This window comes from Neomonachus schauinslandi, chromosome 10, assembly GCF_002201575.2.
Source record: "Neomonachus schauinslandi chromosome 10, ASM220157v2, whole genome shotgun sequence".
NCBI lineage: Eukaryota > Metazoa > Chordata > Mammalia > Carnivora > Phocidae > Neomonachus > Neomonachus schauinslandi.
The window spans coordinates 94,896,528-94,913,222 of NC_058412.1; the positions used below are offsets into that span (position 1 = coordinate 94,896,528).

Consider the following 16,695-nt stretch of genomic DNA (forward strand, 5'->3'; position numbering starts at 1 on the left):
TGTTCTTACTATTCCAGCTCTCGCTGGGGGTGGTGTAGTTTCAGGCTCTATCTTCTATACATCCAATACTTTGTTTCAAAATGCTAGTGTCATTGAACTCTCTTTCTATAGAGCTGGCCACAGACTCCACCTGGTTCTTGGTTACTGAGCTGAATTTTATTTTATTGATCCCATATATCTCAAATAACCCTTCTGATGTTTACCACTTCGAGTATATCCAAACTGGTGTTTGAACTCAGGCCTCAGTAGTAGCTGGCTTTGAATTCCTTTCCTTTGGTCTCATGCTTTTGGCCTGGACACAGAAATCATTAAGGAGAACTACAAAGTGAAAATAAAACAGCTGAGATCCTAAAAAGCTAACTTCTGTGCAACAATACACCAAATTACCTAGGATTGAAAGTACCATTAGAACTGAGAACAATTATAATGGCTTTCCGCTTAGTTTAGACCAATTACACCATGATTTTTAAGAGAGTACGGAAACAAATCTAAAATAAGAGGAGTGGTACCCTGCTCACAATAAAGTGAATGGAGCGCAATGGATTATGGGGCAATTCTAGCAAATAAGGCAGTTGAGCTGCAGAGTAAAACTTGGAAGACTTTGACAAAGAAGGACCAGTGAAAACATTCTCTTTAGGATGAGAATAATCATATTTATGCACTGAAAACATCCTTGACAATAGCCATCATTTGCATTTGAGGTAAGTACAAAGGCATAATCCTCTGAAAGAATATTTCTGATGTAAAAAGGAATGAATAGTGTGTGGAAAGGGATGTTCCATTCTCTCCCCCACTCATGCCTCCAAGTGCTATTCCTGCCTCACCGCTTTTGATTCCTTCTCAATGAAACCACTGAGAAAAGAGAAAACAAATGGCAATAGTGAACCAGATACAAAATTTTCCAATGAAGACCTTAATAAATAACTTTAAAATGGGCATTTTTAAACTTCAGTCATTACTGTAGTATATGGCAAATATGGATCTGTTGGCTTCTTTTTCCATGAACCATCAAAAGTCTTGAAAGCTTCAGAAGGTGGTCTTCCTGAAGTTCAAAGTATTTTATTTATTGAAGGATGGATTTCACTATTAGCCTTACCTGCTTCATATTCTGTTGGCTACTCTACCAATATAAATTTAGTCTTCATAGATAAAAAAATACTTTTTCATAGCAGCAAGTCTATCCATTATTGTGAAGTTTGCTTTCAAGGGAATTTGATGTTCCATCATGAGTTAAATTATCTGCTCCCAAAGTAACTTCATTTGCAAAATGTCAGGAAAGTTCCCAGTTCTCTATTAAAATTCGAGCCACTCTGTCATATAAATACAGTTAGATGGTGAAATCTCACCACCTTCATGGCAGTCATCAAAAACCTTTAAAAAAGAAAAAAATTTACAATCAAATGAGAGTTTTAAAATTACACTGTAAGTCTCAAATGTCACCTACAACTAAAATTTCTGTTAACAATGTATCCAAGACCCAACCATTGTTTTTTTTTTTTTTTTAAAGAATTTATTTATTTGACAGAGACATAGCGAGAGAGGGAACACAAGTGGGGGCAGTGGGAGAGGGAGAAGCAGGCTTCCCGCAGAGCAAGGAGCCCGACGCAGGACTGGATCCCAGGACCCTCGGATCATGACCTGAGCCAAAGGCAGATGCTTAACAACTGAGCCCCCAGGCGCCCTGACCCATTTTTTAAAGCAATATTAAAAATAGAATTTTCAGGGCACCTGCATGGTCCAGTTAGTTAAGCATCTGCCTTCAGCTCAAGTCATGATCCCAGGATTGGAATCAAGCCCCATGTCAGGTTCCCTGCTCAGAGGGGAGTGTGCTTCTCCCTCTCTGCCCCTTACCACTGCTTATTCTTTCTCTCTCCCCCTCTCTCAAATAAATCTTAAAAAAAAAAAAAAAGTCTATTTAAAAATAAAATTTTCGGGGCACCCTCTCCCACTCCCCCTGCTGGTGTTCCCTTTCTCGCTGTCTCTCTGTCAAAAAAATAAATAAATAAAATCTTTAAAAAATAAAAATAAATAAAAATAAAATTGCAAAGTGAAAGAGTCTAGGGCTGGGCGCCTGGGTGGCTCAGTCGTTAAGCATCTGCCTTCGGCTCAGGTCATGATCCCAGGGTCCTGGGATCAAGTCCCGCGTCAGGCTCCCCGCGCAGCAGGGAGTCTGCTTCTCCCTCTGCCTCTGACTGCCACTCTGCCTACTTGTGCTCTTTCTCTCTCTCAAATAAATAAAATCTTTTTTTTTTAAAGATTTTATTTATTTGACAGAGAGACACACAGTGAGAGAGGGAACACAAGCAGGGGGAGTGGGAGCGGGAGAAGCAGGCTTCCCGCTGAGCAGGGAGCCCGATGCGGGGCTCGATCCCAGGACCCTGGGATCATGACCTGAGCCGAAGGCAGATGCTTAATGACTGAGCCACCCAGGCACCCCCAAATAAATAAAATCTTAAAAAAAAAAAAAAAAAGACTAGGGCTGTATTTAAGAACATGCTATAATAGACCTGCTGTGTGATTATAAAGTTAGTGAGTGAGAGACCTTTCACTGTAGCACTAAGATGATCTCCTCATCTGCCCACTGGGCCAAAGGCTATCAGCAGGTAACAGGAAAGCAGATCTACATACATCACTAACCAAAGGTTTCATGTTAGCTACATTCCTTTTTTTGAAGGGTGCTAAACAGAATTCCCAATATGCTCGCTGTTTTTTTCTAGGACTTGAAACCAGCACACAGAGAGCTTAGGCATATAGACAAGGGCCGGTATAAGGAAATAAAATCTATACCAGCGGCCCAAGAATATAAATGCCCTGAGGGCAGAGGCAGTGCCTGCGGCACGCAGCTGGCATGCGCAACTACATGGGACCGGATGAAGAGTGCTGGGGCGCACTGCGGGGGAAAGAACATGTTCGGGTTTGCGTCCTGGTTGTTACTTCGAAGCTGTAGCCCCTACATCTTCCTTAGCTTCATGCTTATGTGGAAATAATACCGCTAGCTCCAAGGGACAGAAGTAGGATTACATGAGACCATAAATCTTCAAGAATATGCCTGGCCTGTGGTGGGTTCTCAGCAAATCTCATTTCCCTCCCTACTTAGTATTAAATGATCAGCCATCATTAAAAATTGTCCATTTCAGGGCCATGAGTAGAAAACACAAATTTCCCTAACCTGGTTATTCTAAAAAAGAATATAAAGCAATGACTTGTTCATCAAGGGCCTGTCATCAAGGTTACACAGAGGTCTGAGCCGCTGTTGGTCAACCCTGAGTGTCAGAAAACGAGTGTGCTTACTGGTAAGTTAGGTGGCATTTGCACTTGGTGGCAGTCAGGTATGAAGTGAAGCCACTTTAACTCACCGGGCAGAGTCCACATGGGGCCCGGACCAAACCCGTGGGTGGGATGATTGGATTGACTGCTCTGTACAGTTTCATGTGTCCGTCTACACTGCCAGCTGTGCCTTCTTTTGCAGCAATGATAGTCATCTCCACTTTCCCATCATAAATGAGTGTATTTAAGATCGTTTCAATGTCCTCCATGGACAACTCTACCTGAAAAGGGGATGCATTAGAAAGGACACAAAAAGCACAAGAAGACATCCTTTGGGAGAGTCTTTAAACTGTAAAGGGTCCGCAATTCCTCGGTGAAATGGGGAAGCATTATGCTGGTGAGTCATTAAAAGCATGGGTTGAACAACAGCCCAGGTGAGCATAAACCACAGAAATGCTAGGGACAGAACTCTAACCTCATGCTGAATTTGACACTTTCTATTTGTCCACCCTCTTCAGTAAAATTTAGAAGTCTTTTAACATTTTGGGGGCAAGAATTTGATGGGGATTTACAAAATGTTTGAACAGAAAGTTATTTTAGACATCAAATAGTCCAAATGCCTACTTTTTTTATAAATGAGAGATCTAGGGTCTAGGAAATGAAAATGACTTATCCAAGTGGCCACTTCAGTTTCTTCTTTGATTATGAAAAGCACCCAGCATGGTGTCTTTATGTATAGGTCTTCAAAAGCATATACTGACACCACTACTCATGACTTACAAGAGGGACACAATACCAATAAATGACAACGGATGTGATGACTGATATTTGGCATCTATGTTGAAATGTCCCTGAGAAAGTCAAGGGCTTGTCAACAGACTTTTGCATTTTGGTAGTGCAATGCACTGCCAGGCCTCTACTCTGCTACTCTGTATCACAAGCTGAGTACATACAGATCCCGCAGTGCCTGATGGCATGACATTCACCTTTGTCTAAATGGCTTAAGACAGTGCTTTCTCAAAGTGGGTTCTGCAGAATGTTCGTAGGTATCACCTGAAAAAAGGGTCTGGGTCCAATTATGTTTAGAATATACTGTAAACTACATTCCTGTGATGAAGAGTAACCTTTAAAAAATAAGATGAAAATTAAAAACTGTGCTCTCACCTTACTGATCCCCAATTCACAGATATACTTCCACACTTCATGTGATGAGGCAAATGAACTATTTCTTTGTATCATTGGATTCTGTTTGCTTTCCCGTGCTGTTTCTGCCTATAAGGGTAGAAACATAACTCTCAGCAAGAACACCGTGTTTTCTGAATACAACTATATAGCGTGAAATCAAAGCGGAATATATTGTTAAGTAAAAATTACTGATTTGAATATTTTCAAGTTCTATAAAATATGATATACAAGATTAAACATTCTTGATGAAGCAACTTTTAAAAAAAGATCTGCAGTGATGTTTCCTCAATTATGCCTCACCTTGGTTTGTAGGAATTTAAAACACTGTTGGTTAAGCACCTCTACAAATTCTGATTCAAAATCCTGGTCACTGTACCAGGCTCCACCAGTCACAGACCGGTCCGGTTGCACGTTATAGAGCATATATACTTTCTTCTTTGAGGCCTAGGAAAAAATGCATAGTAGATGTGGTTATAAGATAACCAAGTCTTCCGGGGTGCCTGGTTAAGCATCTGACTCTGGATCTCAGGGTCATGAGATCAGGCCCTCGGCTTGTGCTCACGCACTCTGAATGAATGAATGAATGAATGAATGAATGAATGAATCAGTCTATCTTGGGGAAAAAAAAAAGATAACCAAGTCTTCCAAAACTGAGATTTAAAAAAAACCCTTGGGGTGCCTGGGTGGCTCAGTCAGTTAAGCATCTGCTTTCAGCTTGGGTCATGATCCTGGGGTCCTGGGATCAAGCCTGCATTGGGCTCCCTGGTCGGGCTCCCTGCTCAGTGGGGAGCCTGCCTCTCCTTTTCCCTCTGCTGCTCCTCCTGCTTGTGCTCTCTCTCTGTCAAATAAATAAATAAAATCTTAAAAAAATAAAATAAAATAAAAATTTAAGAAGGGGCGCCTGGGTGGCTCAGTCGTTAAGCATCTGCCTTCAGCTCAGGTCATGATCCCAGGGCCCTGGGATCGAGCCCCGCATCGGGCTCCCTGCTCCGCGGGAGGCCTGCTTCTCCCTCTCCCACTCCCCCTGCTTGTGTTCCCTCTCTTGCTGTGTCTCTCTCTGTCAAATAAATAAATAAAATCCTTTAAAAAAAAAAGGAAGAAGAAAATATCCAGACTCAATTATACTCAGGAAGAGAAACAGACATACTTCGGACCCTTTAATTTTATAGCAATAGTGTTACAGCTGAGATAGACCTATCTACTGAACTTATTAAAAACCTTGGGAACTCGGGCGCCTGGGTGGCTCAGTCGTTAAGCATCTGCCTTCCGCTCAGGTCATGATCCCAGGGTCCTGGGATCGAGCCCCACATCGGGCTCCCTGCTCAGCGGGAAGCCTGCTTCTCCCTCTCCCACTCCCCCTGCTTGTGTTCCTGCTCTCGCTATCTCTCTCTCTGTCAAATAAATAAATAAAATCTTTAAAAAAAAAAAATTTAAGAAAAAACCCTCAAAACTTTTTTCTTTGGAGCCAGGGGTGGGGGAGGGGCAGGAAGGGAGAGAGGTGGGTAGAGAGAGAGAGACTCTTAAGCAGGTTCCACAGCCAGCATGGAACTGATGCGGGGCTCGATCTCACAACCCTGAGATCATGACCTGAGCTGAGATCAAGAGTCGGATGCTTACCTGACTGAGCCACCCAGGCACCCTTCAGAACTTTATATTTTAGAGCAATTTTAGATTTACACAATTATTATAAAGACGGTACACTTATCTCATGCTCAGTTTCCCCTCTTAATATCTTATATTAGTAGGGTGCATTTATTACAATTAATGAACCAATATTGATACATCATTATTAACTAAAGTCTACACCTCACTGAGGTTTCCTTAGTTTTTCCCTAATATCCTTTTTCTGGTCCAAGGACCTAATCAGGTTACCGCATTAAATTTACTTGTCACGTTTCCTTGGCAAATTCTCAGACTTTCCTTGCTTTTGATAACTTGCCAGTTCTGAGAATTACTGGTCTGGTATTCTGTAGGACATCCCTTGACTGGGATCTGTCTGATGTTTTTCTCATGACTAGATGGGAGAAAGGACACGGAAGAAAAGTGCCCTTCTCATCACATCCTGTCAAGGGCACTTGATTGTCACCAAGTGATGACTGATCACCATCAATATGACTTCTCAGTGTTGAGGTTAACCTTGATCATGTGGCTTGAGGTAGTGTTTCTCTGTTTTCTCCACTGTAAACTGACGTCCCCCCCCCCCCCAGCCTTTCCACGTATGGAAGGACATCACTATGCACAGTCCACACTTAAGGAATGGGAGTTACATTCTACTTCCTTGAGGGTGGAGTGTCCACCTAAATTACGTGGAATTCTTCTGCACAGGAGGTTTGTCTATTCTGCCTCTATCTACTCATGGGAAGATCTGTCATTTATTTACTTATTTGAGAGGGAGAGAGAGCAAGCGAGCGCAAGCAGCAGGGGAGAGGGACAAGCAGACTTCGCACTGAGCGCGGAGTCCGATGTGGGGCTTGATCTCACGACCCTGAGATTATGACCTGAGCTGAAATCAAGAGTAGGACGCTTAACTGACTGAGCCACCCAGGCACCCCGATCTGTCATTTATTTAAACATTTACATCTGTATGGACTCATGAATATTTATTTTATAGTCTGGGTTATAATCTAATAATACTTTAGTTTGAAACTTTGAAAACATCATGTAAATGAAACCCGACCCAAAAGACCACATAGTGTATGATTCTGTTTATACGAAATGTCCAGAGAAGGCAAATCTACAGAGACAGAAACTACATTAGTGGTTGTCAGGGCCTATGGGCAGGGAGGCTGGGGAGTGACTCCTAGTGGGGTCACATTTCAGGGGTGATGAAAATGTCCTAAAATTAGAATAATGTGATGGATGCACGACTCTGTGAGTATACTATAAACTACCAAATTGTACATTTTAAACATGTGCATTTTATGGCACGTCAATTATCTCAAAGCTGTTATTAAAAATAAAGATGGAGAAGAAGGATTGGCAAAGTGAAACTGGGTGATTGGTATGTGGGGACTTGTATTATTTTCTCTACTCTTGTATATATTTGAAATCATCCATTAAAAATGCTGAAGGGAGATAACGTTCTAAATTAGAGACTGGGGGCGCGTGGGTGGCACAGTTGGTTAAGTGTCTGGCTATTGATTTTGGCTCAGGTCATGATCTCAGGGTTGTGAGATCGAGCCCTGTGTCAGGCTCCACACTCAGCACCAAGTCTGCTGGAGATTCTCTCTCTTTCCCCCTCTGCCCCTCCCTGTGATCGTGCTCCCTCTCTCTCTAAAAATAAATAAAATCTTTAAAATAAATAAATAAGGGTGTGGTAAGTTAAAAATATCATTTGATAAATAAAATCTCTGATGAACATCAAATTCTTATTTGCTGAAATCCGTATTCAAGCAAACTTTAGTTTAGGGGAATCTCGGGTCTTCTTCCGCCTAGGTCAGTGAGGTTAGCAGCTGGTGTTCCTGATGGAGCCAGCTCTGGAATGGCAACCCTTGAAGGAGGTCATGGGGCAGGGGGAATGGGATGAGGAGGACGAAAAACACCATGTCTTGGAACAGATGCTCTACCAGGGCAGAGATCTTTCTCTGGCTTGTTCACTAATGTAGCCCAAGCACCCACAACAGTGCTTGGCACACAGCAAACACACAATAGGTATTTGTTGAATGAATAATCTAACATGCTAGAATGAAGTAAATTATCTTTCATGCTGAAAATCCAGGAAAAATGTTCATGATTCCAAAAATTCCTTACTGAAGAGTATAGTAGTTTTAGCTTTTCGAGTGGGTGAGACACAAAGAGTTAATTAGGCAGTGATAAATCTAAACAACGTCTCCAAACCAATCCAATATGGACTAAATTTTTAAAAATCTTTTTGACTAGTAGTTTTAAATCATGACATAGCTTAAAGAACAATAAGATCTTGAAACATACTTGGAGCAAAACAATACAGTGAACACTTGGGGTAAGGAAAGAGAAAACTACTCACTGCCACAGACTTAACAGCTTTGATAAGCTTTTTACTTTCCAAATTCTTTAGAATTTTGTTAATTTCTGTTAATGGCAAGTTACTTTTGTATCGGATATCTCTGCTCCATATTCCTGTAAGAAAGTAAAGTAAAATGAGTTCAACACCATAGGATTTGTGTCTACAGTCCTACTGCTTACATCGCAGGCTAAAACTAGCAAAATACGTATATATGTATACATTCCTAGCACATAGCTATGGGAAAAACAGTGACTTAGAGTAAGAATCTCAGATAACAACAAAAGTATGCAAAATGATACAGAAGTTATGTGCTTTATCTTCTAACCCAAAATTTCTTGGAATCCTAGTGTGGCACCTTTTTAAAAACATGTGAAAAAGATACTTTTTAATGGAAGAAAAATCTTGAATGTTGCTGAATTAACTTACATTGTGTCTTCCATCCCCTCCTACACCCCAACTTCTGTTTCCTATTATTTTTATTTTAGATTGTATTTAGATTATAACTTCAGTTTGGGCCAAGGTCAGCTACCACTGTCAACGGAGAGCAAAAAAAAAAAACTCTTTATGTAAGCATCTGTGTGCATGTATACCCATTATTTATACCCTATATTTAGGAGATGAAAAATGAAGATTGAGGTTCTCACAGCCATAAGCCCTGTGCAGGAAGCCAGGATTTCTCTTTCAAAGAAGGGTTGTATGTGGAATTTTATATTAAACATGTTACCTTATTTTCTTCCCAGCAAAGAGGCGTAATGAGTAGGAAGAATTAAAAAATATATATATAGAGAGAATGGCTTTTGTCATATGTCTATTTTTAAAGTATTACACTCCTAATAATATAAGAATGATATATGATTTCAAATTATATCATTATTGATACATTGTTGAAACTAATATCAGGGACTCAAATAGATCCTAAAGTGTAATAATAGCTATTGAGATAAAGGTCTGTAAGAGGGATAGAGAAAACCGAAGTTGCTGAGGGACCTCTGTTGGGACACCGCCGCACTGCACTGGACATCCCTCTGGTTTTTGCAAAAACCAGAGAGATGGTATTATCCACAATTTACAGATAAAATGAAGAAATGAAGGCCTCCAAAGTTTAGAAAGTGAGGATTGAAAAAGAAAAAAACCTTAAGTTTTAACTGATTTATTTTGAAATCAATAGTACATTCCAATGCTCAGAATTCAGAAGTTTCTTTCCATCCCGGCCAACAGCCATCTAGCTCCTGCCTCCTGTGAGCTAACAGCAGCAGCATCACACCTGGGTGTCCTTCAAGCATATGCACATTATGTATTTCTATTTCCTCTCCTTTTAATATACATGGCAGCATTTTTTATACACAGATCTGTACCCTGGGAAGCCAACGCTCAGTCCCTATTTCGGGTCCTAAAGACAATGTTTTTTTTCCTGTTTCTTCCTTCACATGCTTACCTTTATTTCCTGCATCCTCTATGATTTGATATACTAGTTTTTCTTGGTTATCTGATCCTTTCATTTTACTGCAGGAGAATAAAATAGAATTAAAAAGGCGAAGAGATACAGGATAATCTAGTAATCTACATAAATACTTTAATGAATTAGTAGACAAGGTCATCACATTGACTTATTTACCAAAATAAGAGCTTACCTTAAAAAGAATGAGACAGGGCTGTATGTACCAGAATGAAAAGATGTCCAAGATATAGTAAGTGAAAAAAACAAGTTGCAAAACAGTATGAATAGCATGATCCCATTTTTGTTAAAAAAAAAAAAAGAAAAGAAAAAAAGAAAAGAGATTATATATATAGTATATAAATATATATTCATTTCTATATATTTATATATATACCTAAAAGAAAGGACATATACCAAATTATTAAGAGCAGTTATCTCTGAAAAATGGAACTCATGATAAGAGGTGGGGATGGTATGCAGGACAGGTTTACATTATGCAATTCTATATTGACATTTTCCCCCAAAACATTTATTACATTTGTAATAATTAATATTTCTTAAAATAAAAAAATTGGGGCTTACCCAGCATTCTGAGAATCCTTTATTCTATATAGAAGTCCTGTATTGCTCCTTAAGAGATCCAACTGACCCTAAAGTTTGTTTTGTTTTTTATAGAAAATAACAATGAATTATTTTGGAGATATTTCAAATCAATCACAAATGTTAATTTTTTAAAAAAATTTTACACAAACCAAAATATCCTACCCTGCACAGTTGTTAGTTCCTCACTTGAGACTTAAGTTTTTGCCTACATATCACATGTAATATATTTTTGAAAACATACATAGCTCCTTAGTTTGTCATTTTCCAAAATATAAATACCTAACAGTTTCCTATATGCTATATTCTGGCTTGGTTATATGACCAAGGCGTAATGAATTCTGAAAAAGCGGCTTTAGAATAATAAATAAAAATCCACATTCAAATTCAAACAAATTCACTAAGTATAGATAATATAAACGTAAAAATGAAAATATAATTTGTATAAATAAAAAGTTCAAATAAAGACTAACATGCATAAATATTCTATAACATGATGATCAAATAAAATTTGCAATGTTAATAGGACATTTACTGATTTGTGTGATTTCTATTGTATTACATGGACAGTTAGGCAGAAAGATCAAGCAATGAATAAAAGATGCAATAGTTTTGGTTTTATATAACAAGTCAAAAGTAAAGTAAAGCCTGTCTGATGTGATTTGGAAATTCCTTGGGTCTGAACTCCGGAGCACTCAGGTGGCTGTACCACTGGGCTTCTGGCAGTTTGGGAAACCCATGACTGAGAGGCCCCATTCCCGTGAGTTAAGACTGGGATGACACATGCCTTGCAAACAGGTTTACATATGGATGAACAGCAATAACTTCCTCCCCGGACCCCACTAAGTAGCAAAATTGAAACACAAAGTTCCATTTGGAGGTTGTTTAATTCAGCCTATGAATGTTTGCTAAACACCCGTACTGTGATATATGTTTGGGGGGACCAACATGAATTCTAAAAGAGAATCATACAGCTAATTTCAACTATCTGGTTGGCATTAACATAGAGGTAAGTAAAGAGTAGAACAGGCGCTCAGAGCAGCAGCTTTGGCCCAACCTGGGGTTCAGGGAGGCTTTCTGGGAGACGGAAAGCGGAGCTGAGTCTTGAAGGATAATGAGGAGTTAGTCTGTGAAGAAAGGGAAGAAGGGCGGTCTAACCAGGGAAGACAAAGGACCTGAGGCATGAGGCGGCAGGGAACCAAAAACAATCCATTCCCCTGAAACTTAACTTTTGAGGCAGAGTGGTGGCAGATGAGGCAGGTGAGGAAGGTAGCAGCTCAGTGTGGTAAAGCCTCGAGTTTGGACTTGAATCTCTAGTGCTGAGATTCTGGGTCAGAAGTGACTTGGCTAGATCTGTGTTTAAGATGATCAGGCTGCCTTCTCTAAAGCAGACGGAGCCAGGGGAGCGGGTTAGAATACACTGTAATAGTCCAGGAAAAAGCCAAGACCTGAACACATGCGGGAGTAGTAGGAATGGAAATGAGGGGGCAAATCTGAGAGCTGTTTAAGAGCTAAAATCAGCAACACTTTGTGATTTACTAATACTTATTCCCTTAAAATTCATCATAGCTCCACCACCGCTTATATCCTCCAGACAACAGGACTGGCAGTGGATGGGGCTGCAGAGGCGGAGAAAGAGAGGGGGAGATACTGAGGATGATTTTCAGACAGAAAGCAAAGGGCTGAAAGGGCAGTCAGAGGACAAAAACAGTTTCCCTTGCCACAACTTCTAGCATCCCTTCCACTATCCCTCCTGGAGCCAAGTCCTTCACCAGATTAGAGATCACCAATTGTTTTAGAGTACTAAAAGAGAGGTCAGCAATCTGGCCCACTGCTTGTTTTTATAAATAAATTTTTACTAGAATGCAGCCATGCTTGTTTGTTTATATATGGTCCATGGCTACTTTCTTGCAGAGTACTTGTGACAGAAACCACATGGCCTGCAAAGCCTAAATACATACTATCTGGCACTTTATAGAAAAAGTTTTCCAGCCATTAAGCTAGAAGGTTGAAGGGAGTAGTTTAACAGAAAGTTCACCTGTCCTCAAATTTCCATGAGTCCTTAGTGTAGAAATCTTTTTCCCAGTTTCTACTACAATCAAAGTGAAATGCTTCCAAGACAGGGGATCTTTGATGTAGGGGAAATGGAAGGAGAAATAGGTAGACTTAGAGGATGGGGTGCCACAAGGTGGGGTGTTTTTGGAAAGTGGAAGAGAATGACACTAAGGCCCCAGGACAAGAGAAGAGGTAAAAGCAGGTAGAAGGGCTTCATTGAAAAACCCCATTGTAGTGTTACTGGACTCATTCCTGCTTCCTGAAATGCTCAAAGTGAAATTGTGGAGAGAAACCCTAATGAACTGACTCTGTGATAGCTGGCAGAGGGCATATTTCATAGGGAATGGTCCAACATCGGCAGCAGGAAGCAAACAGAAGGTGAGAGCAGACTAGCCCTATGTGCCCTGTGTACACGATGACAATTAGGTCAACAAATACAACAGTTAAAACAAAATACATTTATTTTATTCATTTTTAAAAATTATTTATTTGAGAGAGAGGTAGCACAAGGGTGAGGCGGGCAGAGGGAGAGGGACAGAGAAAATCTCAGGCAGACTCTCCACTGAGCACAGAGCCCACATGGGTCTTGATCCCACAACTCAGAGATCATGACCTGAGTGGAAACCAAGACTCAGATGCTTAACCGACTGCACCACACAGGTGCCCCTCATTCATCTTGTATAATGATGTGTAATTATTTCTTCTTTCCTCAGTTCAGGCAGTCTGAGCCGCTTCCTGGCTTGGAGTCTTAACCTAAGACACTTTCGAATGGTTTCACATACTAGGAAGTAATGACAATCACAGCACATAAATGATTACATGAACTAGTTGAATTTGCCTTACCATGGACAGCAGTCTATTGATGGCCACTGCCCGCTGCTGGGCTTCTATATGAGGCATTTCATTCTGAATTACTTGGTCTGTGATTCCATGAGGAAACTGGTGACATAATTCTATAATCCTAGGAAGAAAGGCAGTAACAATATTATTCATGTTTTTACCTATTTCAAGAGGTGGGGGGGGGCGAGGATACAAGCAGAACAGTTTGAAATTGTGCCTTTAGAATGAAATCTTGCCATTTGCAACGACGTGGATGGAACTGGAGGGTATTATGCTGAGCGAAATAAGTCAATCAGAGAAGGACACGTATCATATGATCTCACTGATATGAGGAATTCTTAATCTTAGCAAACAAACTGAGGGTTGCTGGAGTGGTGGGGGGTGGGAGGGATGGGGTGGCTGGGTGATAGACATTGGGGAGGGTATGTGCTATGGTGAGCGCTGTGAATTGTTTAAGACTGTTGAATCATAGACCTGTACCTCTGAAACAAATAATACATTATATGTTAAAAAAAAGAAGATAGTAGGAAGGGAAAAATGAAGGGGGGGGGAATTGAAGGGGGAGATGAACCATGAAAGACTATGGACTCTGAGAAACAAACTGAGGGTTCTAGAGAGGAGGAGAGTGGGAGGATGGGTTAGCCTGGTGACGGGTATTAAGGAGGGCACGTTCTGCATGGAGCGCTGGGTGTTATGCGCAAACAATGAATCATGGAACACTACGTCTAAAACTAATGATGTAGGGGCGCCTGGGTGGCTCAGTCGGTTAAGCGGCTGCCTTCGGCTCAGGTCATGATCCCAGGAGCCCCGCATCAGGGAGCCTGCTTCTCCCTCTCCCTCTGCCTGCCTCTCTGCCTACTTGTTCTCTCTCTCTATCTCTCTGTCAAATAAATAAATAAAATCTTAAAAAAAAAAAAAAAAACTAATGGTGTAATGTATGGTGATTAACAACATGATAAAATTAAAAAAATGCTAAAAAAATTCCATTTAAGGTTCCAAGTCTTAAAAAAAAAAAAAAGAAAGAAAGAAATTGTGCCTTTATTCACATTTGGCAGATAATCTGTTTGTTTTTAGTGGGAGGTTTAGTGGGGGGGGAGCGGTAAGGAGGGAAGGGCAGAAGGAGAGGGAAAGAGAGAATCCTAAGCAGGTTCCACGCCCAGCGCGGAGCCCAATGTGGGGCTCAATCTCGCAACCCTGAGATCATGATCTGAGCTGAAATCAAGAGTTGGACGCTTAATCTACTGAGCCACCCAAGTGCCCTATGCTAAAATCAGATAATCTGGGTTTCTATGATGGTTCTGAATCAAAGCATGTTAGAAATTGGGCAAAATAGGGCGCCTGGGTGGCTCAGTTGGTTAAGCGACTGCCTTCGGCTCAGGTCATGATCCTGGAGTCCCGGGATCGAGTCCCGCATCGGGCTCCCTGCTCAGCAGGGGGTCTGCTTCTCCCTCTGCCCTCTGCCCTCTTCCCTCTCGTGCTCTCTGTCTCTCATTCTCTCTCTCTCAAATAAATAAATAAAAATCTTTAAAAAAAAAAAAAAAAAAAAAAAAAAAAAAGAAATTGGGCAAAATAAAGTACATGTTTACATTATTGCTATTATTTAAGAGGACTGTTTCTTTTTCTCACTAATATGAACTTTAAATTAGAACAAAAGTCAAATGAAAACAGAAAAAAATATTAAAGCTGAGGCTTCAATGTTCTCAGATGGAACAAGTATGACAAAATAAATATTCAGTGCGTTGGGCAGCCATAAGTCTGCAAGGAGGAGGCAAATCAGACACTTCCAGTAGGAAAGCAAAATTTGTTATGACAAGTCACCATAACTGGGGCTTGCTTTTGGAATTATCTCTACCAAACAAAAATAAGCCCAAATATCCACCTTTGTCATAGGATCATCATACGTGTTTTCATAAGTTTGAGAAAGTTAAGGTCTTCTAAAACTATGTGATGAACTAAAAATAGTGCACGGATAGCGAATTTAAAATTAGGAGAGGCTTTAGGTGACCTAAAATCTTGACTTAAGTACTGCACGGAAACCATTTGGCTTAATGTCTCTTCAAAAACCACAAACTGTAGAGGGGAGGGGGGTGGGAGGATGGGTTAGCCTGGTGGTGGGTATTGAGGAGGGCACATTCTGCATGGAGCACTGGATGTTATGCACAAACAATGAATCATGGAACACTTCATCTAAAACTAATGATGTAATGTATGGGGATTAACATAAGAATAAAAAAAATAAAAAAAAAAACAAAACACCCACAAACTGCATCCTAACTTCGCCCTAATGTTCTGTCTAGAGAATTCCCTTAGCGACAAGAGTGATCCTGGATGAGAATATGTACTCAGTACTACGGAAAAAACGCCGAGTCCTCTCTGGGCGTAGATCACCTTAATGCAGGAAGGAAGCACATCATCACAACTTTCAGAACAGCACCGGGGCAAGGGGAGATACAGAAAGTTACAAACTGTCAAACTCGCTCGGAACTTCTTAAGAAGTCTACGTTCCAGGGACGGGAGAGGGGTTCCAAATCCCCAATCTCCTTCCTGCGCGCGCGGGTATCTACCGAGGGTCCCGGGAGAAGGGGTCCGGCTGCCCAAACGTCCGGCCGCCTGCGGGGGGCTCCAAAGCCGGGAAGCGAGCCTCACTGGTTTTACCTGTTTTCTATTTCGACCGGATCCGCGTCGGGCGGCTGCACCTTCACTTTCACCTCAGCCATGACTGCCCAGTTCCCGGCCCCTGAGGGGAGAGACGCTCGGGATCGCCAGATAGCCAGTCGGGGAACCGACGAACCGGGAATAGGGGAAAAACGGCGCCCGGCTTGGGTAGGGGCCTTCTTCCTCGTGTCGCAGCCGGTCCTTACTTGTTCTGTCGGCTTGAGGTGGCCAAGGCACGCCTGATCCGCCTCACTTGCCCGCGCCACTACATCTTGTTTTTCAGAATGTCAATGCCTGTCGGACGAACGAGCCTGGTTCCCTCACTCTGAGTTGGGACGCCACTTCCGAGCACTTTCCAATGTCGGTGAAGGCATATTCTCAGAGACCTGACGTGAAGCCTTAGGAAAGGCGCTCGAGGCTGCTATCAGTCTCCGGACCTAGCGGCAGGGGCGGAGCTGGTTGCTAGGAAGGCAGTTTCCGCCAATCACCTGCTCGGCTCTCGTGGGCGGGGCCCGACTAGCAGCGTCTGTGGAAACCCAAGGGGGCGACCGAGGAGAGGGCAAGAGGAGGTGAGAGGTGGGCTTCCTGACTGGGGACCGTGGCGGTACCTCGGGACTCCAATACAGGTCCCGGTGGCCGGAGGAGGAGGGATGGAGGAGGAGAAGGGCCT

The 16,695-nt window shown here is 41.6% G+C and overlaps 1 protein-coding gene across 1 annotated transcript; it reads right to left on the reverse strand.

Moving 5' to 3' along the window:
* Nucleotides 1–663: 663 nt before the first annotated feature.
* Nucleotides 664–16,159, reverse strand: POLR3F (RNA polymerase III subunit F). The gene is made up of 9 exons (XM_021700670.2): nt 16,026–16,159; nt 13,374–13,491; nt 10,458–10,525; nt 9,873–9,940; nt 8,438–8,550; nt 4,753–4,896; nt 4,432–4,539; nt 3,357–3,548; nt 664–1,371 (listed from the first exon to the last, which is right to left on the reverse strand). Exons 1-9 carry the CDS (start codon nt 16,085–16,087, stop codon nt 1,294–1,296), a joined length of 951 nt encoding a protein of 316 aa, XP_021556345.1. The 5' UTR covers nt 16,088–16,159; the 3' UTR covers nt 664–1,293.
* Nucleotides 16,160–16,695: the final 536 nt, after the last annotated feature.